At 38.0% G+C, this 17,191-nt stretch overlaps 1 protein-coding gene across 3 annotated transcripts in view; it reads right to left on the bottom strand.

The window, feature by feature from the left end:
• Nucleotides 1-17,191, bottom strand: part of BTBD9 (BTB domain containing 9) — a 185,794-nt gene that overhangs the window by 38,142 nt on the left and 130,461 nt on the right. For 2 of the 3 annotated variants that reach the window (XM_063124189.1, XM_063124188.1), the window contains exon 9: nucleotides 10,281-10,388. In XM_063124189.1, the coding sequence (XP_062980259.1) occupies nucleotides 10,281-10,388 (108 nt within the window). Of the gene's footprint in view, nucleotides 1-8,285; nucleotides 8,353-10,280; nucleotides 10,389-17,191 lie in introns of those variants that run through there. The other variant, XM_063124191.1, reaches the window with a different exon arrangement.

Below are 17,191 nucleotides of genomic sequence, written 5' to 3'. Positions count from 1 at the left end.
GCTAGACTAGAAACTTTTAGGCACTTAAGATGCTCATGCAACCTTAACTATGACAGTTCCCTTTAAAATGGCTATAAAAGTTGAGAAAAGGTGTTAAATCCAGACATACTAAATAACAGGTATTACACCACTTAGAAAAACATTTTAACATTTGGGACTTTACTATGGATATTCAGCTTCAAACAAGCCCCATAATTTACATTGCTTAACATTTATAAATATCAAAAGAACAAACAGAAGATAAAAGGTTGCAACTACGTTTTTCAAAGAGATCAGCTAATATTGCAAATGTAAAAGCATCAATTACACCTCTAAGTGGATATTTCAACTGCATTTTTTGGGATCTTTTAATTTTCTACAGGTGACATTTAGTAGCAAGGACTATCACAGAAGTAACTGGAAAAAAATTGGCTGCCTTTTAAAGCAAAGCTGTCTCCTTTAAAAAAATAAAAATTTCAACCTTTCACAAGTGTAAGTATGCATTTAATAGGGCACCTAGTTTTAGTCAAGGCCTTTGCTTACATAATTATGATTTACTGGGGGAGCCCTTTTTGTAATGATCATGAGTTCTAAACAGAATTACTGGAAGAGGATAAATGAACATAAAAATGCATGCAGTGTGGTGATATCAAAAAACTTAAAATGAGTTTCACTCAAACAGCATCAATGTTGCAGATCTAAGAATGATAGGAGTGCTTCATGTCAATGGTAAACCTACTCATGTAGAAATGTCTTATGTACAGAATGACCATGCAGCTTTGGATCATGAATAGTGGCCAAATTTGCACTTTACAATAAATCATGATTAAGTGTGACGTGTACAAGTCTCAGATATGAACAAACTCCCTCAGAGGCTTTTGTTTCCACATTTAGTTAGCCACAGTTTGCCATGTTGTCTGGAACCATATGGGATTGTGGTTAATTTTATGTATAGCTAGTTTGAACAAGAAAGCACCAGAAGCCAGCGTTTGAAGCTTATTTGAAATTCAGCATAGTTAGTGTTGAACACTGTCATACCACACAGCCCAACAAACTGCGATTAAGGGAAAGTATAAAGGTTTCAAGCACCTCTGCCCAGCTGTACAGGAGGAGGAGAAGGGGAATATGTAAGCCCAAGGCTCATTGCAGCTCATTCCTGCTTGTGCACATCACGCTAATCTATGGTTTAGTGTGACAGGAAACACAGCCAGTTTCTAAGTTTGGAGGGGATGGGATCTGAACAGGGAGAGAAAATTACACTTTATTTTTCTAATAATCACTTTTGTATTTGTGAAGTCAAGCTTTATTCATTGACTGTCCCTCAATTAATTCATTCTCCAGTCAAGAAGAAACATGATTGCTACGGCAACTTACTCCCCAGTCCTTAGTTGAGGGTACTTATCAAATTGGTAAAATGAAAACTGGTATGCCATTACCACTTACTTTCTTGGCCTTAGCCTCCATGGGACACCCACCCACCTGATAATTGTATGACTGCACATATTTAGTGATCTGACTCTTCATCATTATGTTTAATTAACTCAGTTGCCTAGCCTCTGAGCTCTTTATAACTAATTCCTGTCCAGCCCTAATCTCATCCCTAACATTTGAGAAAAAAAAGAAAAATATACAAAGAATATCAAAGGCCCATGAAACAAAGAAGTTAAAGTCTATCATTCATATACTTATACCTATGTCTTCTGTATCAGGAATTTAATAATAAAATGAAACAATTCCATGAAACAATTCTGATTTGAAAAACGTAGGAAAATTTCAGTACCCTGAGAACAGGGTTAACTCACACAAATTCAACAGATGAACCCCAACGAGCAGATAATCTATAGGAAGGCAAAATAAACAATATAGGCCAGGACCCAAAGATCATGCTTTAAGAGTGACTCAGGGCTTTCAAAAGACTGATGAAATGTTAACATTTTTGCAGCAGGAGACCTTTAGTTATATCACAGGTTCCCTTTGAAACCCCTCTCAGTTTCCAAATAGCTTGTGTCATATGGCATGCACAAATGCTTTCTCAGTTTCAGAAACACAAGTTCAAAGCAACTTTGGGTATGCCACTTGCATGAGTCTTTGGATACCAACCACGGCTAAAGATGGAAGTACTTGGTCACCTTTTTATTATTTATATGACATACAAGTAACACAAAATCAACCGTCCTGACAGTAGCTGGCCTTTGTTCACCCTTAACAGGAATATGTGTTTCCAAAAACAAATAGCTAAATGAACGACTAATCCAGAGTACATTCCAATAAATGCCAGCCAACAGCCATGAGATAAAGAAACCTATCAATGTTCAAACAATGAAAAATAAACACCTAAACTACATTATTTCATGAACTTCTTACAGCCTAAAAGGCAAAAAAAAAAAAAAAAAAAGGTAAAAGAAAGCGAGAGAATGCTTTTGTTTGTAAGGAAGACAATATGGGTTTTATGAACTAATTAAAGTAATAACCTTTTCCTTTCATCACTGCTAAGCTTTGTGCTTATATGCAAAACAGTGAAAGGATATTCAGGGAAGAAACCTCTTTAGTCCCTTCAATTCTCACTGAGACTTACAGCTAGCTATACAGAGAGAACACAAGCTTATGCTTAAAATGTAATTTCTTGCAGGAAATTAAAAACAATAACTTGAGAGTTGACATTTACATCCTGGGATGATTGTCAAGATCCACATGCTATATGGCAAATGCAAAATCTTAGACAGCTAAAGCTAATTTAAGAATACTGATTTCACTACAACTGATTCTTGCTGAAGATTTCCTTTGACTTGGATTTAGTTTATGATAAACATGACATATATATCTCAATCACATACAAATGCAATATTGACATTCAAAAACTACTGAAATACCCAACACCTTTAATGTTGATAAGTACGGTAATACAGTCCTTCATTTTTGTGAACTGCCCAAGGAGCTTCGGCTATTGGGTGGTATAAAAATGCAATAAATAAATAAAATAATAAATCCCTGAAACGAGCCATGACTTATTTGAGGAGTCAGAAGAGGAACAAAGTTCAATTATTTCAAGCAATATGGTGTCTTTAACATGTGTTGTTCGCTGAAACTGCCCAAATAAAGTAAACAAAAATCTCCAAATATAGAATTTAAGTTCATACACCCAAAAGTGTGATTCCGCTACAGGGAAAAGCTACTGCTCATAGAAAGCATCTCTGTTTGATCTTCAGGGATGCCACCTTCACCCTCAACCTGCTGCTTCACAGCTCACACAACCCTCTGTATAGCATGGTGGGGGGAAAGAACACATTATGGAGGCTGTTGGGGGAAGTGTGGGGGGGGGGGGGAGGAAATCAGCTTCCGTAAATTTCCTCCTGCTAGCACAAATTCATTCACAACACTTGATGATAAAAGTTAGTCCAATTCACTACTTTGAAGACTGTGTACACCAAAATGTTGTTGTTGTTACATTTCTATATGGCCCCATAGCAAAAGCTCTCTGACCAGTTTACAAAGATTAAAACATTAAAAACCAATATACAGAGTTTAAAAACACACAACAGTTGGTGCACACAGATATAACATACCTCTAAAAACAACTTTGAGCAATCAGCCAAACCATAAAAACAAATCTGGGATAGATTAAAACTCATCACATGCTACTAAATGCCTGGGAAGAGAGAAAGGTCTTGACCTGGCGCCGAAAAGATAGCAAAGTTGGTGCCAGGTCAGTCTTGTCAGGGAGACCATTCTCTAATTGAGGGCCCACTACTGAGAAGATCCTCTCCCTTGTTGCCATGTTCCAAGCTTCCCTCAGAGTAGGCACCTGGAGTAGGACCTTAGCTGTTGAGTGTAGTGTACGGGTATGTTCAAGTTTGGATATGCACTCCATCAGGAACTGCAGCCCCAAGCCATGGAAGGATTTATAAGTTAAAACCAGCACCTTGAATCGGTCTTGGAAACAAACAGGCAGCCAACGCAAATGGGCCGGAGTCAGTCTTATATGTTTGTAACTTCTGGTTCCTGTTATCAATCTGGCTTCAGTATTTTGCACAAGCTGCAGCTTCTGAACCATCTTCAAAGACAGCCCCTCAGAGTGCATTGCAGTAATCTAACTGCAGGTTACTAGAGCATAGACAACTGAAGCCAGCTTACCCCTGTCTGGATAGGGGCATAGCTGAGCCACCAACTGAAGTTGATAGAAGGCACTCTGTGCCAAGTGACAGAGACAGTTATAGGAGAATCCCCAAGCTACGAACCTGCTCCTTCAGGGGGAGTGCAACCCCATCCAGACCAGGTTAGACACCCTCCATCCAGTCAGAAGAACCACCCATTAACAGCATTTCAGTCTTGTCTGGACTGAGTTTCAGGTTCTTAGCCCTCATTTAGTCCATTGTTACAGCCAGGCCCTGATTTAGCAGATCCACAGCTTTTATGATGGTGAACCTTTTCGCAGGGATTGACTAAGTTACCATAATGTTAGAGAGATGTGAACCTCTGCTGAAAAGGAGAAGTAGAGCTATGTGTCATCAGCATACTGATGACAACAAACTCCAAAATTCCGGATGAACACACTCAGTGGTTTCATGTAGACACAGAACAGCATGGTGGACAAAACTGATTTCTGCAGAACCCCATACTGGAGAATCCACAGGACCAAAAATGTTCCCAAGCACCACCTTCTGAAGCTGACACTCCAAGTAGGAGCAAAACTGTTGTAGTGCAGTACCCACTCCCAACTCAGTCAGTCGTCCCAGAAGGATACCATGGTCGATGATACCGAAAGCCACTGAGAGATCAGGAAAATATACAGGAACACTCATTCAAACACAATTTTTTATATCATCTTGCATTCTCTCTCACAATTCTGGCACAAAATCAATCAAATTTCTCACCTCTAAAGCTCTTTCCAATAAATCCCACAGATTTTAGTCACTTAACAACACAATTCTATATAGACCTACCCATAAGTAAGTCCCACTGAATTCAATCTGGTTTACTCCCAGGTATGCTGGCATAGAACTGTAGGCTAGGAGTCACTGTTATGAACACAAGTGTGGATGCATGCCTCAGCTTAAAACACCATCTGGTACTTAAAGCACCATCTGGTACTCTATTCTCCTTGTGTTTTCGTCAAATCTCACAGAAGAATATGCATACTTTAGCACAAGATAGGTTTTGTGATGGTGAATCCTTTGGCAGATATTAGCTAAGTTACCATAATGTAGGAGAGATGTGGACCTCCACTGACAGAGTTGCTCTGATACTAAAGGGGGTAGGACAAGCTGAAGGATCTAGGTAAGGAGAGGTAGACGGACCAAGAGAAAGGAGGAGGGGTCCACAGGCACTAGAAAGCCCAACAATGGAATCTAAGAGAAGAGAGAATGGACTGAAAGGAGAAGTACACATGGGCAGGAGTGTCAAAGGAGTAATAGTAGTAGTAGTAGTAGTTGTTGTTGTTGTTGTTGTTATTATTATTATTGTATCTCTTTCTCGCTCATGGCAGTTTTTCTAGACAAACATAACGGGCTTTGCCAAATCATGCTGTCTTTTACAGATTCAGGAATTTCCTGACAATTGAGCATGTTTTAATTATGACTGCTTTCTGGATGTTGGTGTGGATGTATTTTGGTAGGCCCACTTTCTGAGGGTTTTCTGTATAGTTTTTTGATATGATGCTGGTGACTGATGTGACTAACGGAATAATTGTGATCTTTTCCTGTTGCCATAGTTCTTTGACTTTCATGGCCAGTGGTGTATATTTTTATCTCTTTTCCTCTTCCTTTTCAACAACATTTTTGTCATTTGGTATTCCTATGCTGATGAGGTATGTGTGTGGCTGTTGTTTTGTCTATGACCGTTATGCCTGGTTGGTTGCAAGGTATTGCATTGTCAGTATTAATTGTTCTATCCCAGTATATTTTATGATCTGCATTTTCCAAGATTGTTTTGGGTGAGTATGTATAGTATGGGGTAAATTGATTGATAAGATTGAATTTGATGTCCAGTTGTTGGTGAATTCTTTTTGCAGCTGTATTGTGTCTGTCCATATAGTCCATTCCAGCCAGAATTTTACCTCCTCCTGTTACATGGTTTATTTTGTCTTGAAACAGGTGGCATTTCCTGCATAGGTCTGTTGTTACATCGTTACCTTTTATGATGTATTTTTGCTAGTTCTTGGTTGCTATAACTTGATCCTGTATAGCTGTTAGGAATCCTTCTGTTTCTGGAAATAGCTCACCCTTCCTGAGCCATTCGTATGATTGTTCTTTGTTTTTTTGTGGGTTCTGTATTATGTTGTAATGCTTCCCATGGAGTGCTGCTGCTGCTGCTGCTGCTCCTCCTCCTCCTCCATCATCATTATTATTATTACAATATTTATATACTGCTCAATTATCTCACAGATTCCAGAGTGGTGAACGCAGGTATAAACAGTAAAAGAAAGAAAATTTAAAAAGCAAATTAAAATTGTTCAATTTAAAAACAAAAGAAACAGAAAAACAGTGGCTAGTAGGTTGAGGAAGGCTTCTGGAGACAGAGTTGTTTTCAGGGCGCGCCGGAAGCAACCTAGTATTGGCACCTGCCTGAACTCCGGCGGCAGAGAGTTCCACAAACAAGGGGCCACTACACAAAGGCTCTTGTGGTGGATTCCTATCGGTCCAGGGGTCCACGTGGAACCACCAGGAACATTCCCTCTGACGAACTAAGTGATTAGGCAGGTTGGTAATGGAGAAGGCGCTCTCTGAAGTATCCTGGTCCCAAATTATTTAGGGCTTTGTACACTAGTACCAAAATATTGACTTGAAATAACCAGTTGCATTTATAATTATTTTCAAGGCATGATTTCCTCCTACTATAGGAATAGAGCTAATGTGTACCTCTACAATCCTCAGCAACAATCTAGAACTAACAGAAAGTAAATTAAGTTACTTTAATAAGAATTCCCAATGTAGTTATAAGGAAAAAATGCTCAAACTGCATCTATCATACAATACTGATTCATGACAGGGGACATAACACAGTGTGTGATATTTGGGTTTGTCATTTCTCTTTTCTCTGTAGAATACCAAGATTAATCATTCAGTAGTATAGGTAACACATAAATTAAATTGCAGAATTAAATCCATTTTTTGTACGTACACACAATATACATGGCAGTAACTTTCTTAAAGATTCTGAAACAAAAAAGTGAAATATACATACATGTTGTCTGTGAACAGGTACTGATAGCATTCCATCTTTGAAGCAAGACATTTTCTATTAATAAATATGCATTTTTAAAAAAATTATATAAATTAGAATTACATGAATGGTTTATACTTTACATAATGAATTTTAATGTTTTTTTTTTTAATTTTGTGAACCGCCCAGACAGCTTCGGCGATGGGACAGCATAGAAATATAATGAATGAATGGAATGCTTCATATCCCTGAAGGCTACAGGGCACATGTACATAGTTTAAGACTCTCACAAACTAAATTACTTTAAAATAACAATATTACACAAATTAATCTCCTACAATCTAGCATAAGCCAAGTTTAAGAGCGTAGCTGTTTTGCTATTTTTCCATATTAATACTTTGATAGATCAGATAGGCAAGGTTCTGAAAATCTGAACCCTAAACAGAGATAGTGCCATTAAAGTCTTCATAAAAACAGACATAAAACAAGGTTTGACAGCTATAATGTATACGAGAGGTGTATGATGTATAGCAGGGGTGGGCAACACGTTGGCCCATGGACTACATGAGGACTACCCCAGCCCAGTGCAAACCCCCCCACTCCTGTTGCCCCCCACTATCCCATTTTTTCTTTTTTAAAAAAAGGTAGGAAAAGTTGTCATTTGCCATTGAAATTTGGCACCAAACTGTTACAGAGGTTTAGAATGGCCAAATTTAGCTTGAAAACAAGTTAAATGAACAAGTTACCTACACCTGGTGTACAGAAATGAATCAATAAGCATTAGAACAAAAATTGAATTTCAAAATAGTATTTTAGAAGCTTACATTCACGAAAGTAAATTTGCTGATTAATTGCCATGGTAAGTAACAGTTGAAATGCCATCATAGAATGTCATAATCTACATTAGGAGCAAACTGAAAGCGGAAGAAATGACTGCGCTTAAAGAGCAATATGGTTCATTGGGAATATGCAAAAAGAAAACACAAAAAGTAGTTTATCTACTACAGTAGATTACTCATTTGGAGAACAAATAATGCTTACCCTAAGGAGGCCTGCCGAGTCCCAACACTGAGTATCTTCAGATAGTGAGCGAAAACCTGGTTCCTGATGGCCTTTGAGGATGACTGATTCTATTGTCTTTTTGTATGGGTTGCTTTACTGCTTTTTACTGACTTTTTTCCTGATGAAAAGCCTGTATTTATCAGTTATTCTATCCTTCATTATGAAAGAGAAACTGAAATCAGCCAAGGAATACAGTCTGAATCTCTAGGGACATATCAATGGACTTCATCTGAGATCAAATCCCATAAGACTACAGTTTGCTTTTTTAACCAAGCATCTCAATATACAATTAACTGAGCAAAAGAAAACTTCCAAGACTAACATTTCAGTTGAGTTTAATTTTGCTGATAGTCTGTTCACAGTGTTTTAGCATCATTCTTACAAAATGGTGGGCTGAACCTGACTGAACTTTAATCCAAGTCCTAGATTCTTAAGAACATAAGAAGATCCCTGCTGGATCAGACCAAGGGTCCATCTAGTCCAGCACTCTGTCACACAGTGGCCAACCAGCCATCGGTCAGGGACCAACAAGCAGGACATGGTGCAACAGCACCGTCCCACCCATGTTCCCCAGCATCTGTTGTATATAGGCTTATGGTCTCTGATACTGGAGATAGCACACAACTATCAGGGCTAGTAGCCATCGATAGCCTTCGCCTCCAGGAATTTATCCAACCCTCTTTTAAAGCCATCCAAATTCTTCATCCACAAAATCTTTTAACAAGCATATATTTCTATTGTTCAAGCTTAACAAACCAAAGCAAACTTATCAGAAATATTTGCCCTTTAGAAAGAACAGAACATGAATCGATTTCATTACTCTCATACTGTGTAGAGAAAAACAGAATTTAGTAAGAAAGAATATTTTTTCAGCCTTCATGCTTTAAAATGACAATTACACAATCACTGTGCATTAATTGCCTTCCCTTTAAGGAGGACAGCAAGCTTTCTCTGTGAAAATAATAAACACACCATAATTTCCATCATCAGCCTTTTGGGACTGACTAAAAGAGAAGAGGAGTTTAGGAATAGCCTGTCACTTCAGGCTTTGAGTACTAAATTATTAATTTACACAAAATACTACATTAAAATATTATTAGACCAACCAAAGGCAGCATATGCAGACTTGAAAAGAAGTTTTCACACTTGGCTAGACTATCAAATGCATTCTCTGACATGTAAACTGAATTCCATTTTCTTTTCTTTTGTTTCTCATTATTTTCTTTGCCACTCTCACTGATCAAAGAGGTTTGTTTGAAATTTGTGTTTGCTACCTTCAGTTTGTCTCTCCTGCTGTGAACTAGCTAGCTGGGACTTTGCAATCACTCTTCATACTATGAACTAATGCCATAAACAAGGGATCAGATTTTCAATGCAGGATTAGCCACACTAAGAAGTGGCAAGGAAGGAGAATGCCATTATCCAAGCATATAGTAAGCATCCACAGAAGCAGTACAAAACATCAGCAGAAGTACATTGTTCTTGTTTAAATATTCACTTTCCAAGCTGGATTCACCAGAAGAATCTTCTTTTTAGCTAGGATTCCATCCCTAAGGATGTTTCTTTATGTAACACAAATCAAAATTCATTTTGAATTGGCTCGTCAAGTTGGTTCCCTCTATTTTATGATATAATAAAGTAGGGCAAACATGGGGCAACACCATGACTGGGTCAAGTCTTTACATTGAGGAGGTTGTGGCCCATTTGTGATATCTGAAAGTATGTGCATTCATTTGTGCTTTGTTATAGCAGAGGATTCTCTTAAATCCACTGTCTCTATTCTACTCATCACGATGCACCCTACTATAAATGTATGTAACCTGGGTTTTCTCTATGAATCTTCCTGTTCTTTTGTTCCTCCAGTTCTTCCTGATACAAGTAATAAACTTGGAAAGTGGTACAGAGCTGTCAGGTTCTGCCAAGGAGAATTTCATCTGGCCTCACAACCAGTAATGTTTCATTTTTATTTGTTTATTAGTTATATGTATTTGGTACCTTCTAGCATTTTGTTTCTAATTGTCACTCATTTACAGGGCTTCTTTTCCTCATTTCAAAGGTTTGATATACATTATAGAACTCACTTGCAGGAAACTTTTGTTCTGTCAGCCACCATGGTCCATTGCTGCTGGTTTGTAGAAACTTCAATGTAATAGCTGTAGCTCCTGTCATCACAATCCCAGAGAAGTAACCTGTGTGAGCAGAGAAAGAATTTAGTGTTCACCAGAAAACAACGTGATGCATATACTTTTTTTTCTACAGTTCTTTTAAATCTTCTCCAAGATAACTGTTTGTTTTGGAATGTGTCTCTGATAATCAGGAGTTTATATTTTGTATTTATATTTTAACCTTTGTGAAGACCTCAGGGACACAATGGCCAAAAGGGGCATAGAAGTAAAGCATAGCATACCCTGCAGATGCTTACTTCCTTAAAATTCTTTTTAAAATAATATTTATTTATTATCTAGGTTTAAAGCTATAGGCAGGAGCAGTATGCGAGATATACTGGTACGCCGTTCAAATATTTTTGAGGTGTTCCTAATAATTTGACTATCTAAAATTATCCCACTTTCAATTTTATAAGCAATCTATAGCATCTTGTCAATTAGAGAATTTCTTTGAGATTCATTCAATTAATTCTTAATTTGTGTAAAAATCAATCCGTGTAGAAAGCTAGTACAATTGGAAAGAGTGAATGTAGTTGCACTGCCAAACTGAAGGTCAGACTATAATTCACAGATCAACACAGAATGTACAACTGAAGGGTTGAAAGGAAAATAAAACGTCATTAATCAATGGCAGACGATGTCCCACTACATAAATACATCCTTATTTTTAACCTAGTAGAGGTCTACCACCCCAAAGGAAAATTAATTACCAGAAACTAAAACGAAGATTAAAATAGGCAAATATCAATCAAGCTACCACCAATTTTCATAAAGATGTGAATTATCCAGTTTACATCACGGCAATGTTTACATGGAACTGCATCTCCAACACAAACATCCTAACGAATGCCCATCTTAAAAGCATATTAAATGTTTGGCTATGTTAAAATATCTGCATCTGCCTAATCTCAAGGCTCACTCTAGATTTTTCTTTGAAACCAATGAACTGCTTAAAAAAAATTGATTAGCAGACATGATTTTGCTTACAACTTACACAAATGCTTTGGCTGGTTGCGTCCAATTGATTAGCAGGAGTTCAGTTTACAGCAACAAATTGCCCTCTTCGCTGCTGTTTTGATACAAAATTCAATAGCAAATATGTTTTCAAAAGCTTGGACTGTACTATTGGAGCTACAAGTAACTGCAAATAGAGCCAGAAGACTGCATTCACTTTGCTTTAAAATAATTGCTCTCTCATCAGTCAAGAAAGAAAGTTTTTAAACTGCAGCGTTCTAATTGGAAAGCCTGCATTATGCATGCTATGGCAAGCTACATTGTGCTGATTGCGATTTTTAACTTCTGTTCTTTTCCTTAAGGGTTTAATTTACTACCAGGTCCACAGTTAAAAGGCCTACGTCTTGTGCTTATTCACTGAAATGGCAGCTCCTAAAAGAGTAAAAATTTGACCTGTGTTTCTTCCACTCTTTACTGCTGCTTGAAAAAGGTCTATCCAGTAATGAACACAAGAGGAATTTTCATAATATTTTTTTTCCTTTTCTTTCTTTTTGGAAAAAGTGGTTCACACACCAATTATGATGCATACATGTCTTCTGCTTGCATTTGGATATTTCTATGAAAACTTTAGGCACTGCCCAACACAAAACAAATATTTAACTGTGCAGCTGACCTTCTCCTTGATTTATTACATTTAGGACACAATCTTATGGAAGTTTAGATAAATAAGTCCTTCAACTTCTAGCATTCTCCAGCCAGCATGGCTGGGGAAAGCTGGGAGTTGTAGGACTTATTTCTGTCTAAACATGCATAAGATTGTGCCCTTCAGACTCCTAAGGAGACTAAAGATCCATCTAGTCCAGCATTCTACTTTTTGCACTGGCCCTTTGGGAAGTCCACAAGCAGGACATAACGGCATCAGTCAGGGCCGGCATCAAGGGTCGAAATAGTTAGGCACCTGCTGAGAACCCAAACCCTAGCAGGGACATGCTGACAAGAACCCCCTGGACCTGTTCCTCCTGTTCTCCATTGCAATCTGCTTGTTCATTGCCTCTCATTCTGGCCTAGACAAGGGTGGTGGTGAAAAGGAGGAACAGTAGATGCTATGACCTACTTTTTCACTGGTTCTCTGCCTGTCAAGTAAGCAAGCAAATGAAAAAAGGAGGAAGATCAATTGCTGCTGGTGACAATAGTGGTGAGAAGATAGGTTCACTAAGGGAGGGGACCCCATTGAGAATGTTTCTCCCAAGGGCCCTCAAAAACCTAGAGAGGGAATTAGCAGCAGCCCACTCCTACTGTTGTTCTCCAGTCACTGATATTCAAAGACATACTGTCCCTGATCCTGGAGATATTATATAGACATCATGAGTAATCGGCCTTAGCTAGACCTAAGGTTTATCCTGGGGTCATCCCTGCCTGCTCCCGGGATCCCGTGTGTCATTTACATGAACAGGGATGACCCTGGGATGATCCCGGGATAAACCTTAGATCTAGCTAAGACCTTAGTCAAATTCCTGGAGGAATTCCATTTTAAACTCCAGGTTTATGAGAAACAAAGAAAAATTTCTCCATCCACTTATCTCCATAGCATGCATAATTTTATATGCCATTTCAGTCTTCTTGCTTTTTATAGCTTCCATCCCTCTGCTCATTAACCATGCCGGCATATTCTTGGACTTGATGGTACCTTCAATAATCTGTGGGAATCTCCTATTCTTTAAATTTAGAAAGTAATGCAGTCTTTCCATAAACAGAATGTGATGGCCATCTGAGCTCTAATCAGCAGATCTTCCCCCAAATCTATGAATTATGTATGCCAGTCCCACATTTATTAAGTATACTTTAAATGACTGCAGCATGTCACCAAAGCAACTGAGAAACATCCAGGTTTCTACATTAGATTGCAATGCAACACAATCTAACCACAGATTTTTCTCCTACCCAAGTAATTGTGTATGTCTCTCTATAGATAGATACAACTTTCTTACAAGAATATTTAAGTTTTATATCATGAATCCCCTTCTCCCCAATGAACCCATCTTGCTTGCTTTCAACTGCTGGGAAAAACATATCACTTCACCAGCAGTCTCAGTTGCTTCTTTTTAATGCTGAAAAGGTTGAGGGTCAACCTAGCTATGGGGAAAACACAGACCCTGTTAGCTTCCGGGGAAATGCCCACTAATTCAAAGCCTTGCTTATGTTAACAATTTACTTGCTATGAATAAAAGGCATCAAACTAGCATCTAAACAGTTATAAAAATGTTGACTTCCACATCACTAAATCCTTTAACATCGACTAGGGCCAAGACAGGCTGGACAAGCAAGTTATACAAATGCTGTTGCAGAATGCTTTACTTAATACCAGGCTGTTAATAATTTTAGTAAGTTTCAGAAGCTGAAATAAAAGGATTCTGAAAGAAGACTTTTAGTTCTCATTAGTGCTGACTTTCAGCAAATTAAAAATTTAGAGCTTATTCAGTCAGAATCCCCAGAGGCATTTTTCCACACTTGGTCAGAAGAAAAGACTCAGCTATCTTAAATTCTGCTTTCTCACCCACCAACTTTTTGTGTAGCTGCAATGGTTTTTTGGTTGCTCTAAGCAAGGTTGTAGCAAACATGCTTATTAAAAAGCTGTCGACTTAAGGGCAGAATCTTAGATGTGTGAGGAGCACAAACACAGATATAAATCAATATAACTTTTTAAAATTGTAGACTAAATCATTTGAAGGATTACACATATGGACAAAGGCAAAAACATATGTAAATTTTTTTTCAAGGAATCTAATTATGTTTTCCAATGGAATCCTTTTCATCACTGGGGACTCTCTGCAGTTTCCTTGATTTAAATCATCAAAGCTACTAGGAGGGTATCAAAATGCAATTATTTCCAATGTTATACCAGCAGCTAATATTCTGACTAGTGAATATCTTAGGTAAAACTAAACTAGTGGGTGTTTCTGGACAAAAAGGTTATGCAGACATAGCTCAGTTCTGTAAAGAAGAGAATGGGCTATTGCTACTAAATATTTATCCAGTGCAATAAGGTAAAAATACAATCAACTCCTAAAATATCTTAGGATAAAAGAGTCTTGCAGCAGCTTAAAAACTAACAGATTTATTATGGCATAAGCTTTTGTAAACTAGAACTGACTTCATCTGATGCATGAAGTGTTATCCTCAGTTGGCAGGTATACATACACATGGCTGTAGAGGGCAATAAATTTTAACTTTATTTATTTATTTGATGTGTATTCAGCCTTCCTATAAAGAAAAATGCCAGTCAAGCCTGCTTACAATCACAAATAAAACTTGCTTAAAATAATAACAAAACAAATGTATTAAAACACAGCAAGAACAGAATAAAAGCAACATCCAACTCAACCAACCCAATTACTCACCAAAGGTCTGCTTGAATAAAAAGGTTTTGCTTGCTGGTGAAAGGACAGCAGAGGGAGTGAACCTCATGTCTCACAGCAGGGAGTTCCACACTCCCTCAGTGCGAGTGGGCCATGGAGAAGGCCCTCTCTTGCATCCCCACAAGATGTGCCTTCATTGGTAGCAGATCTGATAGAAGGGCCAACCCCAAAGATCTTAAAACACGGGCAGGATGATATGGGAGAATACAATCTTTCGGGTAGCCTGGTCCCAAGCTATATGGTGCTTTCTTGGCCATAACCAACACTTTGCATTATGCATGCAGACAGACCAGTAGCCAGTGAAGCTGTTGTAAGAAGAGTGTCAGGTACTCCCTGTAACCATCCCCAGTCTATAGTCTGCTCACAGTATTCTGGACCAGCTGAAGTTTTGGAATAGTTTTCAAAGGCAGTGCCACATTGAGTGCATTACAATAGTCCAAACAGGATGTGACTAAGGCATGCATGACAGTGGCCAGATCAGATGTCTATAGGAATACGCACAGTTGGAGCACTAGCCTCAGTTGCACAAACACACTCCCGGTCACCGCTGAAACCTGGTCATCCAGATTCAATATATAAATATATCTGTCAACTGAGGATAATACTTCACACATCTGATGAAGTCAAGTCTAATTTGTTGCCGTAAGAAACATGTTGGTCTTTCAGTTGCTCTAAGATTTTTTTTTGGTTCTGCTGCAAAATATACTAACAGAGCTAATCCTCTGAAAATTAATATAAAACAGGCAAATTGTTTGTTTTTACACAAGCAAAAAAGTTGCAAAATAGATGATTATTCCTTGCTTCTCCACAATACCATCTGAATAATTGGAAGAGAACAGAAGATACAGTATATGTTGCACAGAATTCAGTGTGCGTAAGCTTCCCTTTCAGATTTCTGCTAAACATCTCCCAGGTGACTGTATAAATATTCACTAGTGCACAGTGGGCATAAGGGACACATTTCCTGCCACATATACTAATCCTTCTAATGTATTCCAAGCAAACTAGCATGGTAAATATCTATGGAGAAGCTACATTGTGCTGTGATGGATACACTAAGACAAAAACTACATACATCACGCACACAAAAATCAGTTTAGGGAAATGCTTCTCCTGCTACAGAGGCTTCCTATATTAAAACAAAATGTTAAATTAGCCTTCGTTAGTCATTCTTGCCCTGTGGGGTGTGGAAAGAAATGCTGAGCGAACTTGCAGTTCTTCCGGCTCACTTCCTGCAATATCTAGAATATTAAACAATTTGCCTCGGCAGCATCAACCTTGCTAGGAGTTCATTAATTGAAATAGGTAGCATTGACTGTAATAAAATTTTGATAGCACCACCTCACATTTTAGTAAGAATTTCAGAGCCTATTACTCTAAGGAGAGAATATGTATCCATTAAAATGTGGAGAATGGGAGTTCTGCCTTAAAAATGGGATAGTCATAGAATTAATCTTTCTTTGTTAATAGCCCCAGGTCTAGACTGTTATCTATTGAGTACAGTATTTCAGCTCACCCACACCCAATAAGTGTACATGTCTACATGTATCTACGTCTTCTGTTCTCAGTACTCTTGAAAAGAAGAACATAAGAAGAGCCACACTGGATCAAGCAAGGGATCCATCAAGTCCAACATTCTGTTCACACAGTGGTCGACCAGCTGTCAATGGGAAACCCACAAGCAGGACATAAACTGATATTTGGAAGTCCTATAGTTTCCTTTCCCCTATTAGTCCTGCTTTACGCTACTACACAGCATCAACAAATGCTACACATTACACTGAACCCCTGCATTCTACTGAATTTGTCTTTTATCCACTAATACTGTTTATGTGTTTCTGAGGAAATAGTTTTTATTCCCATCCAGTGTAGTCTAATTATTATGAAGAGATGGAGAGGTCTCTTGAGGTGCTGAGAAAATACCCAGGAATAATGTTTCTGGAATATTTTGGAGCAGACACAGACGTCATACAGATATTTGCAAGAAGGTGTGCTTCAAGATAAATTATATACTTTGCAGTTTAGTTTTCTTCCCTATGTAAACAAAGCTAAAAATCTATAGGATTCTCTTAGTCAAGGATGAAAATGTAATATCATTAAACTCCCACTGGAAAATCTCAATCTCTCTGGAATTTTTACAGGTTTACCAGTTATTCAGTGCAGCATATTTAGTTACAAAAGAAACAAATTAATTTAATGCTGCTTATGTGTCTCTGTAAAGATGTATACAATGCTCAATTTATCTTGTGTGTTATTTTCATAATAGTTTATGGCTCAGAAAAAAGAGAAACGGTTTCTCAGGATGCAAAATATTAATTTTCATAAAGCCCGATGCATTTCGGCCTGTACTTTATTCAAAAGCCTTCCTTAGGGGCTTGTTAGAAGATAGTGTCTGCAAAATTTCCTCTAGCAAAAAAATTGTCTCCTGTGATAATCTATGGCGACTGACATCACTAA

This window comes from Elgaria multicarinata, chromosome 4, assembly GCF_023053635.1.
Source record: "Elgaria multicarinata webbii isolate HBS135686 ecotype San Diego chromosome 4, rElgMul1.1.pri, whole genome shotgun sequence".
Classification (NCBI taxonomy): Eukaryota; Metazoa; Chordata; class Lepidosauria; order Squamata; family Anguidae; genus Elgaria; species Elgaria multicarinata.
This window is presented reverse-complemented; position numbering and strand designations above follow the sequence as displayed.